General features: G+C 39.2%; 1 protein-coding gene across 1 annotated transcript in view; it reads left to right on the top strand.

Moving 5' to 3' along the window:
- The window catches only part of rab6ba (RAB6B, member RAS oncogene family a), a 127,604-nt gene that overhangs the window by 91,971 nt on the left and 17,122 nt on the right, over window positions 1–18,511 (top strand). Inside the window, exon 6 of the mRNA XM_017698007.2 lies at window positions 837–930. Coding sequence (XP_017553496.1) covers window positions 837–930 — 94 coding nt within the window. The remainder of the gene's footprint in view (window positions 1–836; window positions 931–18,511) is intronic.

Genomic DNA, 18,511 nt, shown 5'->3' with positions numbered 1-18,511 from the left:
CAGATTCTCTGCTTACTGGCTACGCCTCACCTGCAGCATGTGAGCTGTCATCTGTAGAATGAGGAATGTTTCCATCATCTCTATTATCCCTCGTTATTATGACATTGGATAGCTGTGATCATTGGTTACTGTCCTGATGTTGGTGTCAGTGATTGACTGTAATGTCACTTCATGTCTATGCATGCTTTAATGGTCCCATTACACTTTGTTTCCTTGTTTTCATGTATGTCTATTGATCTACACCCTGTTTATGCCAAAGATTCTTTTTATATTATGGAAAAATGGTTATGAACATATTTCACTGCTTTTCAGCCTGCAGCAATTCAGCCCACCTATCCATGTTGAATTTATACTGTTGCATGTGTTGTTGCTGCAGACTGTGTGTAGCAAAGTTAGCTAAAGTGGAAGATTGAACATTGTGCTGTTCTTGGCTGTAACAAATGGAAGTTTATTTTTACAGTTTTAATCATTTGTAACCGTGTTCACGCAAGTTTTTGTCATACATTTCATCTCACCCTGCGTTTTGAATGGGACATTATTTCTTTTGTGGAGGGAGCAGTTGGTTTAAATATAAGAGTTAAATTAATGTTGGAAAATGCTTATTTAAATCTGAATTCCCACTCTTTTTACCACACAAATGTTGTAAGTGAATTTCAAGGAAAAAAGTAAGCAACAAATAAAGTGTAGAATATGACCTTTAATGCTTCTGCTTCTTCGCATTATAGTACAACTGCTTAGATATAATAGCATTAATTTAAAATCATATCCTCCCAAACTAAAGAATTGTGGTCTGAGGTGTTCATGATGAAGTAAGTAGTCTGTTTTTCCGCTCACAGGCAGATCACAATTGAAGAGGGGGAGCAGAGGGCTAAGGAACTGAGCGTGATGTTTATTGAGACAAGCGCCAAAACCGGCTACAACGTCAAGCAGGTGAGTTCCTCTTAATAAACTGTACATTTGTTACCATTTTGTCTTGCTGTCTTGTTGGAGCAGATTTACACCTGCCAGAATACATTAAGGTGTAATATTATAGTGTATTTATAGTGGAGGCCTGAAGTTTACATACACCTAGGCAAAAGATATTCAAACTCAATTTTTTACAATTCTTCACATTTTATGTTACCACACATTTCCTGTGTTGTCAATTAGGGTATGTCCCTCCATAGTGGGTCATTTTAAAATACTAGCTAAGAGATTTATTTCAGGTTGTGTTTACTGTATCAGATGTTCAGGGGGTCAAAAATTTCCATGCATTTTGTTTGTACTTGGTGGCATTGCCTTTTAATTTCTTAACTTAAATCAAATGTGTGGGGCAGCACTCCACAGGCCTATCACAGCACTTTTCTGTAAGTTTTGCCCAATCTTCCTAAAAGAACGGGTGTAATCCAGTCAGCTTTGTGGGCGTCCTTGTTCAAACACATTTCAATTCAGTCCACAGATTTTCTATGAGATTCTGGTTTGTGATGGCCACTTTCATACTTTCACTTTGTTTTTTTAAAGCTGTTCCATCACAACTTTACAGAAGTGCTTAGGATCATAGTCCTGCTGGAAGACCCAGTTGTGAACAAGTTGTAACTTTCAGGGTCTCTTGAGGTGTTGCTTCAGCATTTCTCCTTCCTCATGATTGATTGTTTTTACCACCAAAACCCTGCACAGCCTGATGCAACCACTTCCGTGAATTACAGATGAAAAAGAACACCAGCTCATCTGCCAGGGCAGAGAAAATTCTACATGCTTGACCATGCATCTTGAAGGATGGAGGGTCGAGCTGAGCTATACTTAACGCTCAAAGTGCTCAATGTACAGTTCAAGGGAGGGGCTGGTCTGTTTTTGGCTTTGTAGACAAGCCTCAGGGTTTTAAATCTGATACATGCAGCTACAGGAAAGTAGTAAGGAGAGCGCAGCAGTGACATGAGTGAACTTAAGAAGATTAAAGACAAGCTGTGCTGCTGCATTCTGGATGAGTTGCAAGAACTTGATGGCCCACATAAGAAGACCAGCCAAGAATAAGTTGCAGTAGTCAAGCCTTGAGATGACAAGAGACTGAACTTGCATCGGGGTGGCCTCTTGAGTGAGAAAGGCTTGAATCCTCTGGATGTTGTACAGGAGAAACCTGCATGACCGAGTCAGGTTTGCAATATGAGCTGAGAATGAACTGGTTGTCCAGAATCACACCAAGACTAAAACAAGAATAAAATAGTTCTCAAATGAGATGGCAAGCCAAGATGCAACTGGAAACGGGTATCAGAAGGTGGGAAGGAAAGCGTTAGTTGTCATCAGTATAGCAGTGGTCAGAGAAGCCATGAGCGAATATTACATCACCAAGAGAACAAGTGTAAAGTGAAAAGAGAAGAGGATCCAGCACCGAGCCTTGTGGGACACCAGTGGAGAGCCTGCATGGAATGGACTTGGGCTCCGTGTTACTCGATAAGACCGCCTCACCAGATAGGATTTAAACCACTTACATGCAGAGCCACTGATTCCAAGGTCAGTGAGGACAGACACACTGTAAAAAATGAGGGGTCAGTTCAATTTAAAATAATTTAGTAAATAATGGCTTTTCTTGAGTTGAGTCAACTTGAGGACACACAACTCAAAGGTCTTAGTTGAGTCAAAAATTCTCCGAGCTACTGTTTCTAGATCTCCCTCTCGGTTAGAGAAACTAAACTGAATGTTTTTTTGTTTTTTTTTAACTCAGTTTCCCCACTAGCTGGCACTCCTTCACACAGTCCCATCTGGCATATTCTTCTCTTGGGTTTCCAGATAATGGATCGCTGTGGTATTGCTGGGATTCAAACTTACAACCTGTTGGGATGAATTATTACACAGCTGCACCACATTAAATGATACCGCGCTTCAAAGTCAAAAGAACAAATATTTTCTCCCGTGTATTAAATATTTATAGACACAAAATCTGAGTTGCTTCATGTGTTCCTGAGTGGTGCAGTGGACTGAACCATCTACCCAACAGGCGGTTGTGAGTTTGAGCCCCAGCAATGCCATAGCCATAGCAATGCTCTGTCAGGGACAGAGTGGAGTCTAACTATCTTGGCTCTGATCTCAGACATATGTGGAGTGGCCTGCGCACCATCACTGACTACAAAGTAGGTGTGATCTGTGATAGGGATTCTTCCTCCTCACTTGCAGATGAACTCAATGCTCATTATGCTCGTTTTGAGGCAACTAACACCTCACCTGCTGAGAAACTCCCAGTAGATGAGGAGCCATTCCATGTCTGAGGTGGTAAGATCCTTCAGGGCAGTTAACCCACATGACCCCCGGTCCCGAAGGCATCCACAGCCGGGTACAGCATGTGCCAACCAGCTGGCTGAGGTTTTCACTGACGTCTTTAACCTCTCCTTAAGACTGTCCGTGATTCCCAAGTGCTTTAAGGAAACCACAATTGTTCCAGACCCCAAGAAATCGTCTGTCACCTGCCTGAATGACTACTGCCCTGTTGCACTGACATCTACAGTTATGAAGTGCTTCGAGCAGCTGGTCAAAGCTCACATCTGCTCAACACTTCCAGCCACCATGGACCCTCACCAATTTGCATAAAGCTCCAACAGATCCAGAGACGACGCCATTGCACTAACAATACACACTGCTTTCACACACCTGGACAGAAAGAACACGTATGTACGAATGCTGTTCATAGATTACAGCTCAGCATTCAACACAATCATCCCTGCCAAACTCATTCCTAAGCTCACAGACTTGGGTTTGAACTCTCATCTGTGCAAGGTACATACACATGCATGGCAACATCTGCTGCCATCCAAGCAGCATCTTTTTCAGGGACATCCTGCTTATTTCAGAAAGACGATGCCAAGCCACATTCTGCACGTGTTACAACAGCATGGCTTCGTAGTAAAAGAGTGCGGGTACTAGACTGGCCTGCCTGCAGTGCAGACCTGTCTCCCATTGAAAATGTGTGGCACATTATGAAGCGCAAAATACGACAACGGAGACCCCGGACTGTTGAGCAACTGAAGTTGTACATCAAGCAAGAATGGGAAAGAATTCCACCTACAAAGCTTCAACAATTAGTGTCCTCAGTTCCCAAACGCTTGTTGAGTGCTGTTAAAAGGAAAGGTGATGTAACACAGTGGTAAACACGCCCCTGTCCCAACTTCTTTGGAACGTGCTGCAGGCATCAAATTCAAAATGAGTGAATATTTACAAAAAACAATAAAGTTTATCCGTTTGAAATTTAAATATCTTGTCTTTGTAGTGTATTCAACTGAATATAGGTTGAAAAGGATTTGCAAATCATCGTATTCTGTTTTTATGTTGTACACAACGTCCCAACTTCATTGGAATTAGGGTTGTAAAACTTGGGCCTCAACTATAACTGGAATCAATATAATTATAATATTGCCAGCATCTAAGTTATACGTGTCAAGCTCCAGTCCTCACAGGCCAAAACACTGAAGACTTCAGCACACTGCCTCATTAAACAGACCTGATTCAGCTCAACAGCTATTTAGCAAGGCCTTATGAACTGAATGCAGTGCAGTAGATGAGGGTAAGCGCTAATATCAGCAGCACTTTGGCCCAGAAGGTCCCCACTTTGACATGTGATCAACAGGTGTACTCTTCTGCTAAGTGTGGGTGACTTAAAGCTGGGAAAGATGCATATAAAAACAGGTCTATGAGTCTTATGACCAAAATTAAGAACCTGTTGCCAGATTATGAAAACATGTCGACCATATTAACATTGTATTTACAATTAACACACATTTCAGTCCCAAAAGCCTGTTAGTTGTTGCTTCCCGCCTGCCATGTCCACATTTTTCATAGTATAGACAACCAGATTGAAGATTATTGTCATTTGATCCTGGTGACCTACCTTTAGCTGCACTTTTGAATATTCTGTTTTCTGTACTACCAGAAAAGTACTTCCAGTATAGAATGAATTTGCGGTACCTGCCTATCATACACTGTAAAAAAAAAACATTGGATTTTTTTACTTAAAAACTTAGTGATGTGATTTCTTTCAAATTTTGAGTTAATTAAACTACAAATAAAAAGTTAATAGAACGTAAAACACAAAAGTTCAGTAAACAAAAACTGTAATACAGTCAGGTTGCTTACTTTTTAGGTTAAACACTGAATAACTTTTTAACAGCGTGTGAACTGATTCTCAAAATCCTGCTCCAGCCACGTACATTTTTCCATTCCACTCTGAACTCCCTTTGTTTTTTTGTTTTTTTGATTTTGTAGTCTGATTCTTTTTTATTGTATAAGCACTGACACTGGCTGTAAAGCTATATTTTAATACCCTAGCCATCGTGTTAGTGTCCTGCCACTAAGAAATCATCATAGTTTCAGAAAGTTGTTGTCATTTTCTGCCAAATTAACTAACGGTAGTGTTAACACTAAAGTTGAAAAATCCTGACAAAATTTGATTTCGTTCAGTTTCATTTTTGTTAAAGCAGGCTTTCATTCTCAAGCAAGAGGGTGAAAAGTAGTTGTTTTGATATTAATCATAGATATTTGTGAAAGTGTGAAATTTCAGCTGGTCTGGTGGTTTGAAAAAGGCAAATGGCCACTTAGGCCAAAGGCTCTGTATATTTTTTATTTTATTTGCCATGCACTGATCATCCGTACTATCCCTACAAATCTGTTTTGTTTTTATTAGCCTTTTATAACCCAAGGTTCACCCTGTGTGGGGTAAATGAATGCATTATCAGCCAAACTTGCGATATAAACAGCATCATTTGCTCTTTAACATGTCAAACTTGCATTTTAAATGTTTCAATTTTAAATCAGTTTTAATTTTCGACCTAATGAAAGTAAGATGCCGTTGGCTATCTAGCACAGTGAATCACGTTTAGTTGGTGCAGCGGCAGCCTTTAAATACAGCATGATATACAGCTGGGGGGAAATGTCTATGACTTTAAGGTGGGCTGTTGTGAATTTGTTTGACTGCAAAATTTTGATCGTACCTTACTTAAGAGGTTCTCTCTAGATTAGACTACAGATTTTTAAACTATTAATAACCAATGCAGTGAAAATCTGAATAGCCTTCCTGTTAAGATTAGGATTAGAAGTAGAACCAGGTTTAGGCTTAGATTCAGGTTATATCTCCATTCATTCGGCAGGAAGGGTTGAGTGTCTGTATGTTAGAGAACGGTCTGCGTTTTTGGTTGGTTTTTGTAGTCTGAGGTGTAGTCAAAGCAGTGTGAGTCAGGATGACTAAGCGCAGGGGCGGAAGAGACGCAGCACTGACGCGGAGAAGAGTTGTTTTTCCTCTCTCTCTCTCTCTCTCACTCTAGTGAAGGGAGAGTGTGGCTCCTCTGTACTGAGTGGGCTGAAGAGTGCGTGCTAACCACAGATTTAGCTGCATCACTCACTGCGTCTACGTGAGACACTTCCTTTCAGAGCGTTGATGCTTTGAGTCTGTCTTTGCATTGGTTCTGTCATCTATGAAGTCTCTAGGATAATCTATTCTTAAACATCTTCAGTTATTTCCTCGTAGTTTTCAATGTGTCAAATGTCTTTCTACTTTTTCTCAGCTTTTGGAGTGATGATGTGAATAGTCAGTAGACACCAGTGTGTTACTTACATCTGTGGCACATTTAAGTACAGCAAAAACAAATAGTTCTCGTTGTTTTCAAGTTAATCTGGCATATGTTAGTTTGGAAAAATGCAGTAGCAGACTTGCCTCAGTATTCCCTTCCCTATAAGCCTGATTTAATACGTTTAATAAAAGTAAATAATTTATCATCGTTCGCCATAAGCATGGTAAAAATTACATCTAGTCATAAATTATCATTTAATTTCTTAGAAATGCTGCTTGTTATTGTAATCCAACAGATATCTAGTTATTCTGCTATACAGTATTTTGCCATAATAATAACATTAACAAATTTTAACATAAACTCATATATCTGTAAAATAGGGGTGCTGATTTGTTTTTGTTGTTTATATTCTATTTTTGTAAACTAACAACAGCAGTGTTAAAATACAGGATGTGCATGGTTTATTCTCATACACTCAACCTGTTTTGTAAAAACAGACACTGACTATTGAATTGTACAACAGTTTGTCAGTAAACACACAGTATCTCACAAAAGTGAGTACACCCCTCACATTTCTGCAAATATTTTATCATATATTTTATTGGGCCAGCACTATAGAAATGAAAGTTGGATATAACGTAGTCAGTGTACAGCTTGTATAGCAGTGCAGATTTACTGTCCTCTGAAAATAACAACACACAGCCATTAATGTCTAAATAGCTGGCAACACAACTGAGTCCACCTCACAGTGAACATGTACAAATTGTGCTCAAAGTGTCAGTATTATCTAGCGCTGCCTGAACCCTCTTGGGCATAGAATTCAGAGCTGCATACGTTGCTACTGAAATCCTCTTCCGCTCCTCCATGATGACATCACAGAGCTGTTGGATGTTAGACACCTTGCGCTCCTCCTCCTTCCACTTGAGGATGTCCCACAGGTGCTCAATTGGGTTTAGGTCTGGAGACATACTTGGGCAGTCCATCACCTTTACCTTCAGCAAGGCAGTTGTCATCATGGAGGTGTGTTTGGGGTCGTTATTGTGGTGGAATTCATGTTTCCCTCAATGAACTGCAGCTCCCCAGTGCCGGCAGCACTCATGCAGCTCTAGACCATGATGCTACCACCACCATGAGTGACTGTAGGTAAGAGACAGTTGTCTTGGTGCTCCTCACCAGGCCACCACCACACATGCTGGACACCATCTGAGCCAAACGAGTTTTTCTTGGTCTTGTCAAACCACAGGGCATGATTCCAGCAATCCATGTTCTTGGACTGCTGGTCTTTAGCAAACTGTTTGTGGGCTTTCTTGTGCGTCAGCTTCAGAAGAGGCTTCTTTCTGGGACGATGGCCACGCAGATAGAGTTTTGGTCTGAGCACTGACAGGCTGACCACCCTCTTCTTCAACCTCTGAGCAATGCTGGCAGCACTCATGCGTCTATTTTTTGAAGCTAACCTCTGGATATGACGCTGAACACGTGGATTTAACTTCTTTTGTCGAACCTGGCTAGGCCTGTTCTGACTGTAACCTCTCCTAGAAAGCCGCTGTATGACCTTGGTCTATAGCTCAGTTTCAGGGTGTTAGCAATCTTCTTATAGCCTAGGCTCTTTGTGGAGAGCAACAGATCTATTTCTCACATCCTCAGAGAGTTCTTTGCCATGAGGTGCCATGTTGAATATCCAGTGGCCAGTATGAGTGAACTGTACCCAAAACACCAAATTTAACAGCCCTGCTCCCCATTCACACCTGGAACCTTGTAACTCCAACGAGCCACATGACACCAGGGAGGGACAACGACACAATCGGGCACAATTTGGACATGTTCACCGTGAGGTGGAATCACTTGTTTTGCCAGCTATTTAGACTTTAATGGCTGTGTGTTGAGTTATTCTCAGAGGACAGTAAATCTATACTGCTATACAAGCTGTGCACTGACTGCTGTAAGTTATATCCAAGTTTCATTTCTATAATATCATCCCATGAAAAGATGTAATAAAATATTTGCAGAAATGTGAGGGGTGCACTCACTTTTGTGAGATACTGTATACTTATGTTTTTACAGTGTACAGTTCTCAGATATGTCAGAGACAATATGCAACAATAGCACATCTATTTGAGATTAGACATTGTAAACAACTGGACGATGCATCAGCCAATATATTGGTTGTCCAATAACATCGGATAATACTTATGACCCTGTGTACTGCCTTCCTCCATTGCACCATTACCAGGATTCTTCTCACAATAGGACAGATCTCTGGTGGTTGCAGAACTGGCCAAATATAAGGCAACCATTGTTTAACTAGGTCACAGTAATGCAGGCTAAACTGGTCAATGAAAACACATATAGGCCTGTCACTGCACCTCTGAGTCATCATCTCCATGGACAATCACCACCTCCTCAGACTCACTCTGATCCTCTGCACCTTCAATCTAGCAAATCTGTACTTGCACATATAGGTTGATATCTTGTACATCTTCTATCCACATCCTGTATAATCTGGAAGATTTCAGATCAGTATCCTATCCCCTGTGAACCTGCATCTCATTTATTATCTGCCTCAGACTGACTGCACATACGGAATGTGAACAGCAGCACATTTCATAGTTTTATTCCATAACTTATTACTGTACTGCTGTACATTGGAATAGTGCAATACTCGTGTATATTGTGTATATTCAGAGTCTGTATATATATATATATATATATATATATATCTTTTTCTTCTTAGATATTTATATATTTTTTGTATTTAAATTCTATAAGGGGGCTACGCACCTGAGATTTTCTCTCACTTTCCACCTGTGTAAATGTGATGTGACAATAAAAGTGACTTGATTTGATTTGACATCATAATTAAAATAACAACAAAATGTTAAATGTGTCCAAGTCTAACCTCATTAGAGAACTAATGACAAATAAGAAATATAATAGGTAATTAAAAGAAGCTAATACTGCAAAGGATATGAGTAGCTCCAGCTTAAGAGCAGCTATGTTCACATTATTTAAAACCTTCTGTTTATTTAGGTTCAAGAAATGAGAAGCTTGAGGACTGTGTGACCAAATAAGTATAGAGTATAAAAATTTGATAAAACCTTTTATTTGGATAAACTGTAGATTCTTCATAGATGAATATCTTGCATTTAACTTCAACATTTAACATTCAACTTAATGTCTATAAATTTCACCTTAATCTTCCCTAACCCAAAACCTTGATCTAACCCTCACCCTAACCTTAGCCTTGACCAAAAACCTAAACCTAACACTCTGGTCCTAAGCCTAAGTTTTTTATGATTCCTAACCCTAACGTTGTTGAGAATCAACTGACTTTCACTAGATGCAAGTATTGTTGTTTGTATGTGGTCATCAAATGTGTAGGCGCCAGTGATAAAATTAGCTTTAAAACACATTATACATGTGAAGACAGTACATCATACATTTTCTACACATTCATTTTCAAGAAGTGTATTGATTGGCCTTTGTTTATAGTTCACTGATATACTGAGAGTTCATGTATGACTGAATGCTCTAAGGTTCATGATGGGTCAAAAGAATAATCTGTATATATTTCTGTAGAAATGTAAAAGAATGGTGTCAGTCATGCAAAGGCTGACTACACTTAAAGCCTCCCCAGACCAGTTACGTTGTATTCCTTTAATTAAATGTGTATGTAAAAGAGTGTAAAAAATTAGCTTAAGCTTGTCATTTATCTGCGATTTTTCTGCAACGCATCATATATGGCATAGCTGTGATACGCAGCCATGCATCTTTACATTTAAATCGGAGCAACACGGTTCAGTGCTCCAGACTAAAGTCAAGCTGAGCGACTTTACTGTTTTTCTGAGAGGAGGAATTTAACATTGAACACGATTACAATGTTGAAAAGAAGACGGTCACTACATGTGAGGGCATTAATCCCTTTATCCCAGCCCCCTACTTCGAACCACTGGTGTCAGTAGTTCTTTTTAAAACTAAATAGTTATTTTTAATGTTATGAAACCTTTTTGTATCAACGCTAAATACTATTAGGACAGTCAGGTCTATAAGGAAGTCCAAATAGATCCGCATTTGATTATAAGGTCTTCTGAAAGATGTTGTAGGAACAATACATCTTTTACATTGTAGAAAATTTCTAATAAAAATAATGCCTAACTAGTTAGTTTACTTTTGAATAATGTGCAGCAGGGGCGGCTCCTGCAGGTTGAAACATCGTACTTTAGTGTCTCTTTTTTATTATTCCATTTTCAGAAGCACAAGACAGATTTCAATAAAGCTAAAACCACCCCCAACTAATGTCTTAGATTGCAGAAAGAAAAGCGTGTGATTAAAGTCTGTTGTGATCAGATGCTAGAAAACCACGTTGCTCCTTCTGTACAAACCATCCCGCCTCTGCCATTCACCGATCAGATCTGTGCAGTAAGTTGGATCTATATTTAGTGGGTCTGTATATTTGAAAATTTCCTGGTGTTGAATTCCATTTTCTGGTCCATCATAAAAGACAACTGAAACCAAAATGTACCAAAATGTCAAAATAAACTAAGCTAAAGGAAAAAAGAGTTGTCTACACCTAATACAGAAAACTATTATAGATCTATTTCATTTTAAGCTAGGGCTTTTTATAAGGCCTATAAACACTAGAGGCTGCCAGAATTACATACGAAACAGTTTCACTTAAAGATCCAACCCAAACATTAGTCGTCATGCTACAAAATAGAGAATAAGACTTATAGAGATGTTGAGACTCAGTTCCACTCAGGCAGACACAGTGATTTCATTCACAGAGCGCTTTATTGCTTTATTGTTTCCCACTAGTTCAGCACCAGGACACACGTATAAAGCCATACAGTGTGATGATCCTGACGCACACACACGCCTGACTCCACTGCTGCTATTGCTCACTACTGACTGAGCTACTCTGTAGTATTGACAGCAGCCATTATAGGCTTATGTATGCAAGCTTTATTGCACAGCCTGTGATGTTTTCTTTAGCTTTGCATGCTGTCCTGTTCTGCATAGCCCGATTTAGTTTTTGTTCAGTCTTTTTTTTTCTATACAAGTTGCTTTTGGACTACAAGAGACACGTTTACTGAGTTTTGAGTCGGTGCACACTGTGGTATCTGTTTCAAGAGCAAGATGGGGTTACAATCAATAATGAAATTTACTTATTTATCTCTGCTCCATAGCACCAGCAAAAATCAGCTAAACAGATTACTGCACAGAGGTAATTGCAAAGTGATAGCCACAATATTGATTCAAGCAGAGCAGTGCAATATGTTCTTTGACAAATGTGATTTTATAATGTTGTATTAAATGTGCTGCGTAGCACTGATGCATCAAATTCTGTTCATTTTTGTTGAATGTGGAATGGATTATATTTCAGTGCTATATGTGCTACTTTTAGTTCAGTATCTTCTATAGTTTCCGCAGCATAGAAGACAGCACAGAAAAGACGATGAACACACTGAACTGTTCTGTTTTGCTCCTTTTTCTCAGTCCTTGAAGGCAGCCAATGTCATCATGTCATGTTGTAGAGTGATACTGATTTTGAATTCTTACACACAAATAAACAGAAACACCACACGAAATGTTCATAACTCATTGGCCATTTTATCAGCTATGCATCTGCTATATCCAGTCAGATGCAAAATTTGGAATGCTTCTTGTTGAATTACGTTTTATTGATTTTCTAAGCGAATAGGTAAACACATCCTCTACAGTAAGCAAACTTAAATATAGTTTCCAGTTATTTAGAGTTCAGCATATTGGAATAATTAAAACCCAACATACTGTTGTAACGGGGAGCGAGGTAGCGGACTTTTATTGAGGGCAAATCCAGGGTCGTAGTCGAGACAGTCCAGGTTCCAATAATCTACACCGAGTCGAGGGTGGACAGACATGACAGATACCAGAATCAAACCAACAACACGGAGAAACAAAGTAAACGTCAAACACAGACCAATACATCCAACAAAGACCGATACACTCAAGCAGGGCAAGGACAAAGACAAGGACAAAGTGCAAACACAGGGCTTAATAAGAAGTAAATAAATGATGTCTAACATGAATTATTGTGTTAAATGATATCCTTCTCAGCGTCTGATGCTGCAGATAGGGAGATCCTGCAACAACATTCCAGTTCACGAACCCATTTTAATTTATGCAATTAGATTTACTGTTTTATAAGCTAATTCACTATTAGGTTTATACTGTATGTATTACATGTAGACACACATCTTTCCAGTAACCACCTGCTATCACCTGGGTCACAGTTGCCAGTCTCGAGGGTCTCGTACACACGGCATGATTTTGGTCCATGACAAAAAACCCACGCAGACACGGAGAGAACATGAGAACTCAAATGTAGTACAAAGCTAAACGAAAATAAATAAAATTGTAGGAATTAAAATGGGGATGGACTACAGTGGTTGTTTTGAAATCTTAGGGGTATATTTTAATAACAGCATTTCACACACAATGTAAGTAATGACTGCCTCTTATAATTGGTTGCATGCATATATATATATATATATATATATATATATCCTGCTGCACCACCCCCTCCTCATTAGTAGAGTCTCCAAGTCTGCTATACACAGACTCCCTTGCTTGTTCACTCCAGCTGAAACGACACGGTGCTGCGGCCCCTTTTCACCCATGTTTTTCCCTTTGGTGTAACGTACGTTTCCGATGGGTTGAATTTGAGCGCTGCACATGCGTGCTGTTTTGAATTATTTTGATTCTCGGCCCCTCGCTCCTTTTTATTTGCGATTAACCATTTCTTTCTGAGCTCATCATCAGATGGAAATGAATGAAAACTCAGAAGTGATTTTACACAAAACTTCCCAAACCGGAAGTGTCGACACCAGAAATGAGAGAATGGCTTATTGAGTATTTCATTTGGTGTTACCATTATTTTGAACAACCCTTGTAAATCCTTGTAATACATTGTAAACCTGCACTTAAACTCTTAAACTTTCTATCCTTTAAATATGCTTTTTTATTTTTATAACTGTATGCATTCGAACCTGGGAAGATGCCTCTCCAAAACATAAGTCATACTAAATACCACTAGGGAACGTTCAGGGCCTTGTAAGCCTTCATAGTGGGTATAATGATTTAAATGCCTATTTTTGTTCATCTTTGGTTGTGAATATAAGCGTGTCGTTCTTGAAATGGCTAGAGGAAAATGATCCAGTCAGGATACAGCCAAGTTAGCTCTCCCACTGGTTAGAACTTCAGGAGCTGAGCTGAAGGCCTAACATACCAGATTTTGCTACTAACTTAATTAGGAACTCGTAGCGGATTCAACCAGTCACATTTTGATTTCCAAAAGATGGGACAAAGTTTGCGAGAGAACATCGTGTCTAGGCGTTTTAGATGTTGTAAATACACCACTGACTGCGAGTGTGAGTGTTAGTCTGACCAGTTTTAGTCCAGTGATAGAAAATGGAAAACAGCAGCAGATCTATGTCAGCGTTCTTTACTGAAAGAGTCACAGGAAAACTGCTAAAGGTATGTGAATACTTTTGCTACAAATGTTTGTGTTTAAACAGCCAAATATTTGCATTGCCTTTAGCTTAGCACAGACATACTACTAGAACTCTATGAGGGTTCTAGAGGAGAGGAAATTAGCATCCTCGTTTTGACAATAATGGCCCAAATCAAAGGCCTAGCTCTAATAGTCATGGTTTGCCACAACTAAATGCTAACACTGAGAGAAGGAGAGGAAAGAATTTAGAAAAAGAAATGTACAATAACACCAAACTGATTGATTTTCAAGTCACTCCTTTTACTTTGCATGTGTGCTGCCTAATTGGAATGCATCATGTTCTGTTGCCTTTGTTCCAGCCACATTAAAACATGCTTTATGGTTCTCTTTGTCTTTCCCTGTCAAAAGCAATCGCCTAGAGGTAGCTAACAAAATAGCCTTTTTTTCTGCCCTCTCTCTGCCTAATGGTCTACTGTCCTATGCACTTCTGCCTAGTCCGGTGTGATTGATGATGTGAAATGAGGAGAGTGGAGTGGATGCATACACTAACTGGCCTTTTTTGCTGGGATTTGGACAGAGCAAGATTGATTATTCTATATTCTTCTGCAGTTTCCCAGGACGGTTGAGTGGAGAGGCTCTATTAGTGGAGGTTCAGGTGCAGGAGCACTGTTTCACGGACTGTGTCCTGTCAGGAGATTTTCTCTCACACTGCTCGTCACATCTCAAAGAGCCACAAGTTAAAAGCTCCTATAAGTGCCTTTTGCTGTCTGTTTCTCTTGTGATACATGGGAGGTTATTGCTGGCTTGGAAGAGAATCAGATAGGAATGGTCTGCATGGGAATTTGTTTCTATTTATACCGTTAAGAGGGCACACCTGCATCAGTGCTACAGAGAAAACCTGAGCTTTTTTCATCTCTAACTTCTTTCAGTGCCAGGGTCTTGTTTAATGCTTAGAAGTCTGGAGTTATCATCATTTTGCTGTACTGTTTAAATGTAATTAGATAGTAAAGTGATTCATTTCATTGTTATACAGTGAGTTGTATTTACATGTAGTTTACAGTCTGTATCAACAGGTTCAAGTTGCAGTTTTATTGTTGATAAATATATAGAAAGATGTAAAGGACCTTTTTCCTTTCAGAAAACTGCAAACACAACGATAATGTTATATCAAATTTAAATTATAATGAAAATGTCCGTTCCTTCTTATATGTTGCTGGTTGAAAGCATACAATCTGCTCTTTTGACTGGATTTGTCTGCTTGTTTCAATTAAATACAAGTGAGAAATAATTAATATTGTATTACACCATGCTTTTCTTATTGCCAGTGATAACTGCACCGTCTAAGAAGATCTATATAATGATATAAAATGCTATAGATGCATTTGTATTTGTTTATTGATTTATACTGCTGAGTTCATCAGAAAAACACAAATAAACCAGCAAAACAGGAAAGTAGTACTCATATACAACAACATGCATATATAAGTTATGTCAGGTTTTTAAAATCACCGAAGGCCTCATTCGCTTGTGTCTTGGGGGATCTTATCATAAGTAAACAGCCCTACAGAGAAGAAGTAGAGCCCCAAGTCCATGGTGAACTGGTTCCGATTTGTCGGAGACATGCTGTGAGCCAGTCAGTCATACCACTTTTGGAGGTAATCATATGACTGCGTAACGTTCCAGTTCACTCCCGACAGCACTGAAAGATCACCTAATTATCTGCATCAGCAAAGCAGCTGCTTTGCATGATCTTCTTTCTTCATCTCCTCATCTGTGGAGTTCATTTTGTGCCATAAGTTTAAACTATGATAATAGAATCCTCAAGCACAATATGAATCAAAACATCCAAAACACATTTTTAAAAAATGATCATTAGTCTTCTCTTTGATATTAATTTGTTACTCAATTTGCCAGTGTTCATCATTTCCTCCATCATTGGGGCCAAAGTTTTATTACACACTTCTATAACCTAAGAATAGCTCAGCCAGCTTGCACTAAAGTCCTTGTAGTTACTAAATCATAAGCCTTTGTATCTAACACACCTAGGATTTTAAGGGTTTACAAGGAATATGACAAACATTGCTCATAATATTGGAAATGCATGTGCAGTCCTCTCTGCTAATGGCAATGGTATGTTCGGGGCAGCTCACAGAATCAAGACTTATGGAGTGGGCGTGTCTACATGTTAGGCAACCCGTCTCTCCAAATCAGTTGACCAGTAGACACTGCGCGTGAATCCTGTCGTCTAAAGCCAAAAACATACTTCTACACGCAAGTATATGAGCACAGATGCTTCAAATTACAAATACATAGTTTTAGGCATTGTTGCATTCTAACATATGCCACTGCAATTCATAATGCCGCTCAAACATGAGCTGCATACTAAATGCTAAAGTAAGGGGGCTATAGTGACGCCTGACCACGCTGTCTGGTACTGCTAGTGTGCTTTCTCCTGGTCCATTGTCATGGCAGATGAGTTGGCTAGCCTCATAGATGGGAGGGTTACTTTAAAATGTGTTCCATTACAGATTACTGATTACCTGTTAAAACATGCAAGTCTAACCTAATCTAAAGGTTGGCTGTTTTAAAGTAATGTAATCTGATTACTTTCCTTACTTTTAGATTACTTACAAACTCAAAAATCAATGAAGTGGATTGGTTTTCTTTTGAAACCCACAACAATGATCATCAACTAAAAGCTCTGTCTGACAATCATCTATGTTCTATGTGCTAAAAAGCCTGTAGTGGTTCATAGGGCTTCATCCACGTGTTTACAGTAGATCCTGCTCTGATTTTCCCTCTGTCGCCCCCCCTTGAGTACCGAGTGTTTTAGCCTGTAGGCCTGTCACAGTTATTACATGATTGCAGACTGATGACTATTGTTAACGGTGACCACACTTATTTTCCAAACTTGACTTTCATATTCATATGAATGTAAATTAAATGCAAATGCATGTAAGGGAAAAAACTGAAAAAAATATTATTGAGATGTCATGGATCTTCTGAAACCAAGAAAGTCTAACTTCCTGGTGCTAATACAAGTGTAGAAAGCGGCAGTGAGTAGTGTTTGTTGTTTTGAACTTGAGCTGTTTCTGTCTTCAGTTGAGAGTGTGAACTGCTGCTAAGTGTTAGCAGGTAGGAAGAAAGATGCTGAACAGCTAATCTGGCCACTTTAAGCTTACAGTTGAATAAAAATGAATAAAAACAGACAATTAAATAGTTAATTGTAATTGTTTGTATGACAGGTAATCATCAGGAAGGATTTCATGATCATAACAGGCCCAACAGCCATAGCAACGCAGGAACACACCTTGCTTTTACAGCGGGGTTGTGCTTTGCAGTGCAGTGGCTGAACATTATCATTTGTGTTTGCTCGCTTGCGTTGAGTGTGTTTCTAAGACTAGGTCTCCTGTGAAAATGTGCAGAAGTCAGAAGCGAAAGAGCATATCTAGAAGTGTCAGCAAAATCAGCAAATTAAAAAAAAAAAAGCAAAGACTGGCAAATGAGTTAAAATGAGTCGTAACCTTTTTAAACAGTTTAATTTAACTTCCATTATTTGTTTATGGGACATATTTTGGACATGTTGATACTTAGCATTTCTCTTGTGGATTTTATTGTTTTATTTTAAACTTCTGGCATAAATTTAACTCCATACAATTATCCTTACCAACCTATTAGCAATCTAGCAACCCTTACAATTACAAAGGTGCATTATTGTGTGACAGCAGGCGCAGCGAGAGAGTGATGTGGTAAACGTGTGCAGCATTCCTCCTTTGAGACACATCAGGAAATGCTGGGTGTAAATGTCTATATGTCTTGCTGTCCATTTGTGATCAGGTCCCTTGAGATGGATGGTAATACTATGCACAAACTAGGCCTTAGAACCATGTTAGTTAATTGGATGTTGTGTGAGGTCCTTTGGAGAAGAAAGTCTTTATTGCATAAACCTTCTTGCGGGAAAGTTTACAGACCATTTTCCTCTTTACTCTTTTCTGAGCAGACTATATTGGCTTTATGGGGTTGTCTATACAGTCTAGTCCAAACTGGCTCTTCCAATTGTAAATCTTGTGACGGTCACATACCGGTTTTAATAGAGAGCAGAAGTGAACAGATCATTCGGAAAAAATAGTGGTGCTGTGTTTGAAATGGTTTCCTAATCGCTTCATTTATTACCCTAGAAAATCAGGAACACTTTATACAGCGCTGTTAGAGGGAACAGAACTCAGGGGTAAAGTAAACGATTTTCTACACTTACATTACATGGGTTTGCTCTTTACTTTGCAACAGTAGTCACATCCCAGCACATATAACCCAGTGCATTATAAATGTTTTGTGTTTGCAAGGACACGTCATTGTACGCAAATTAGAGCAGTGCACTGTGGGATTGTAGATGTGCACTCGATATTCTCCGCTGTGTTTCTCCTAAAATAGAGCGCTATACAGGGAAAAGGGTGTAATTCAGACATTACTGTTTAGACAGGGTTAGTTTTACATG

Source organism: Pygocentrus nattereri, chromosome 26 (genome assembly GCF_015220715.1).
Source record: "Pygocentrus nattereri isolate fPygNat1 chromosome 26, fPygNat1.pri, whole genome shotgun sequence".
Taxonomy (NCBI): Eukaryota; Metazoa; Chordata; class Actinopteri; order Characiformes; family Serrasalmidae; genus Pygocentrus; species Pygocentrus nattereri.
The sequence above is the reverse complement of the archived record's forward strand: the minus strand, read 5'-3'. Positions and strand labels throughout refer to the sequence as shown.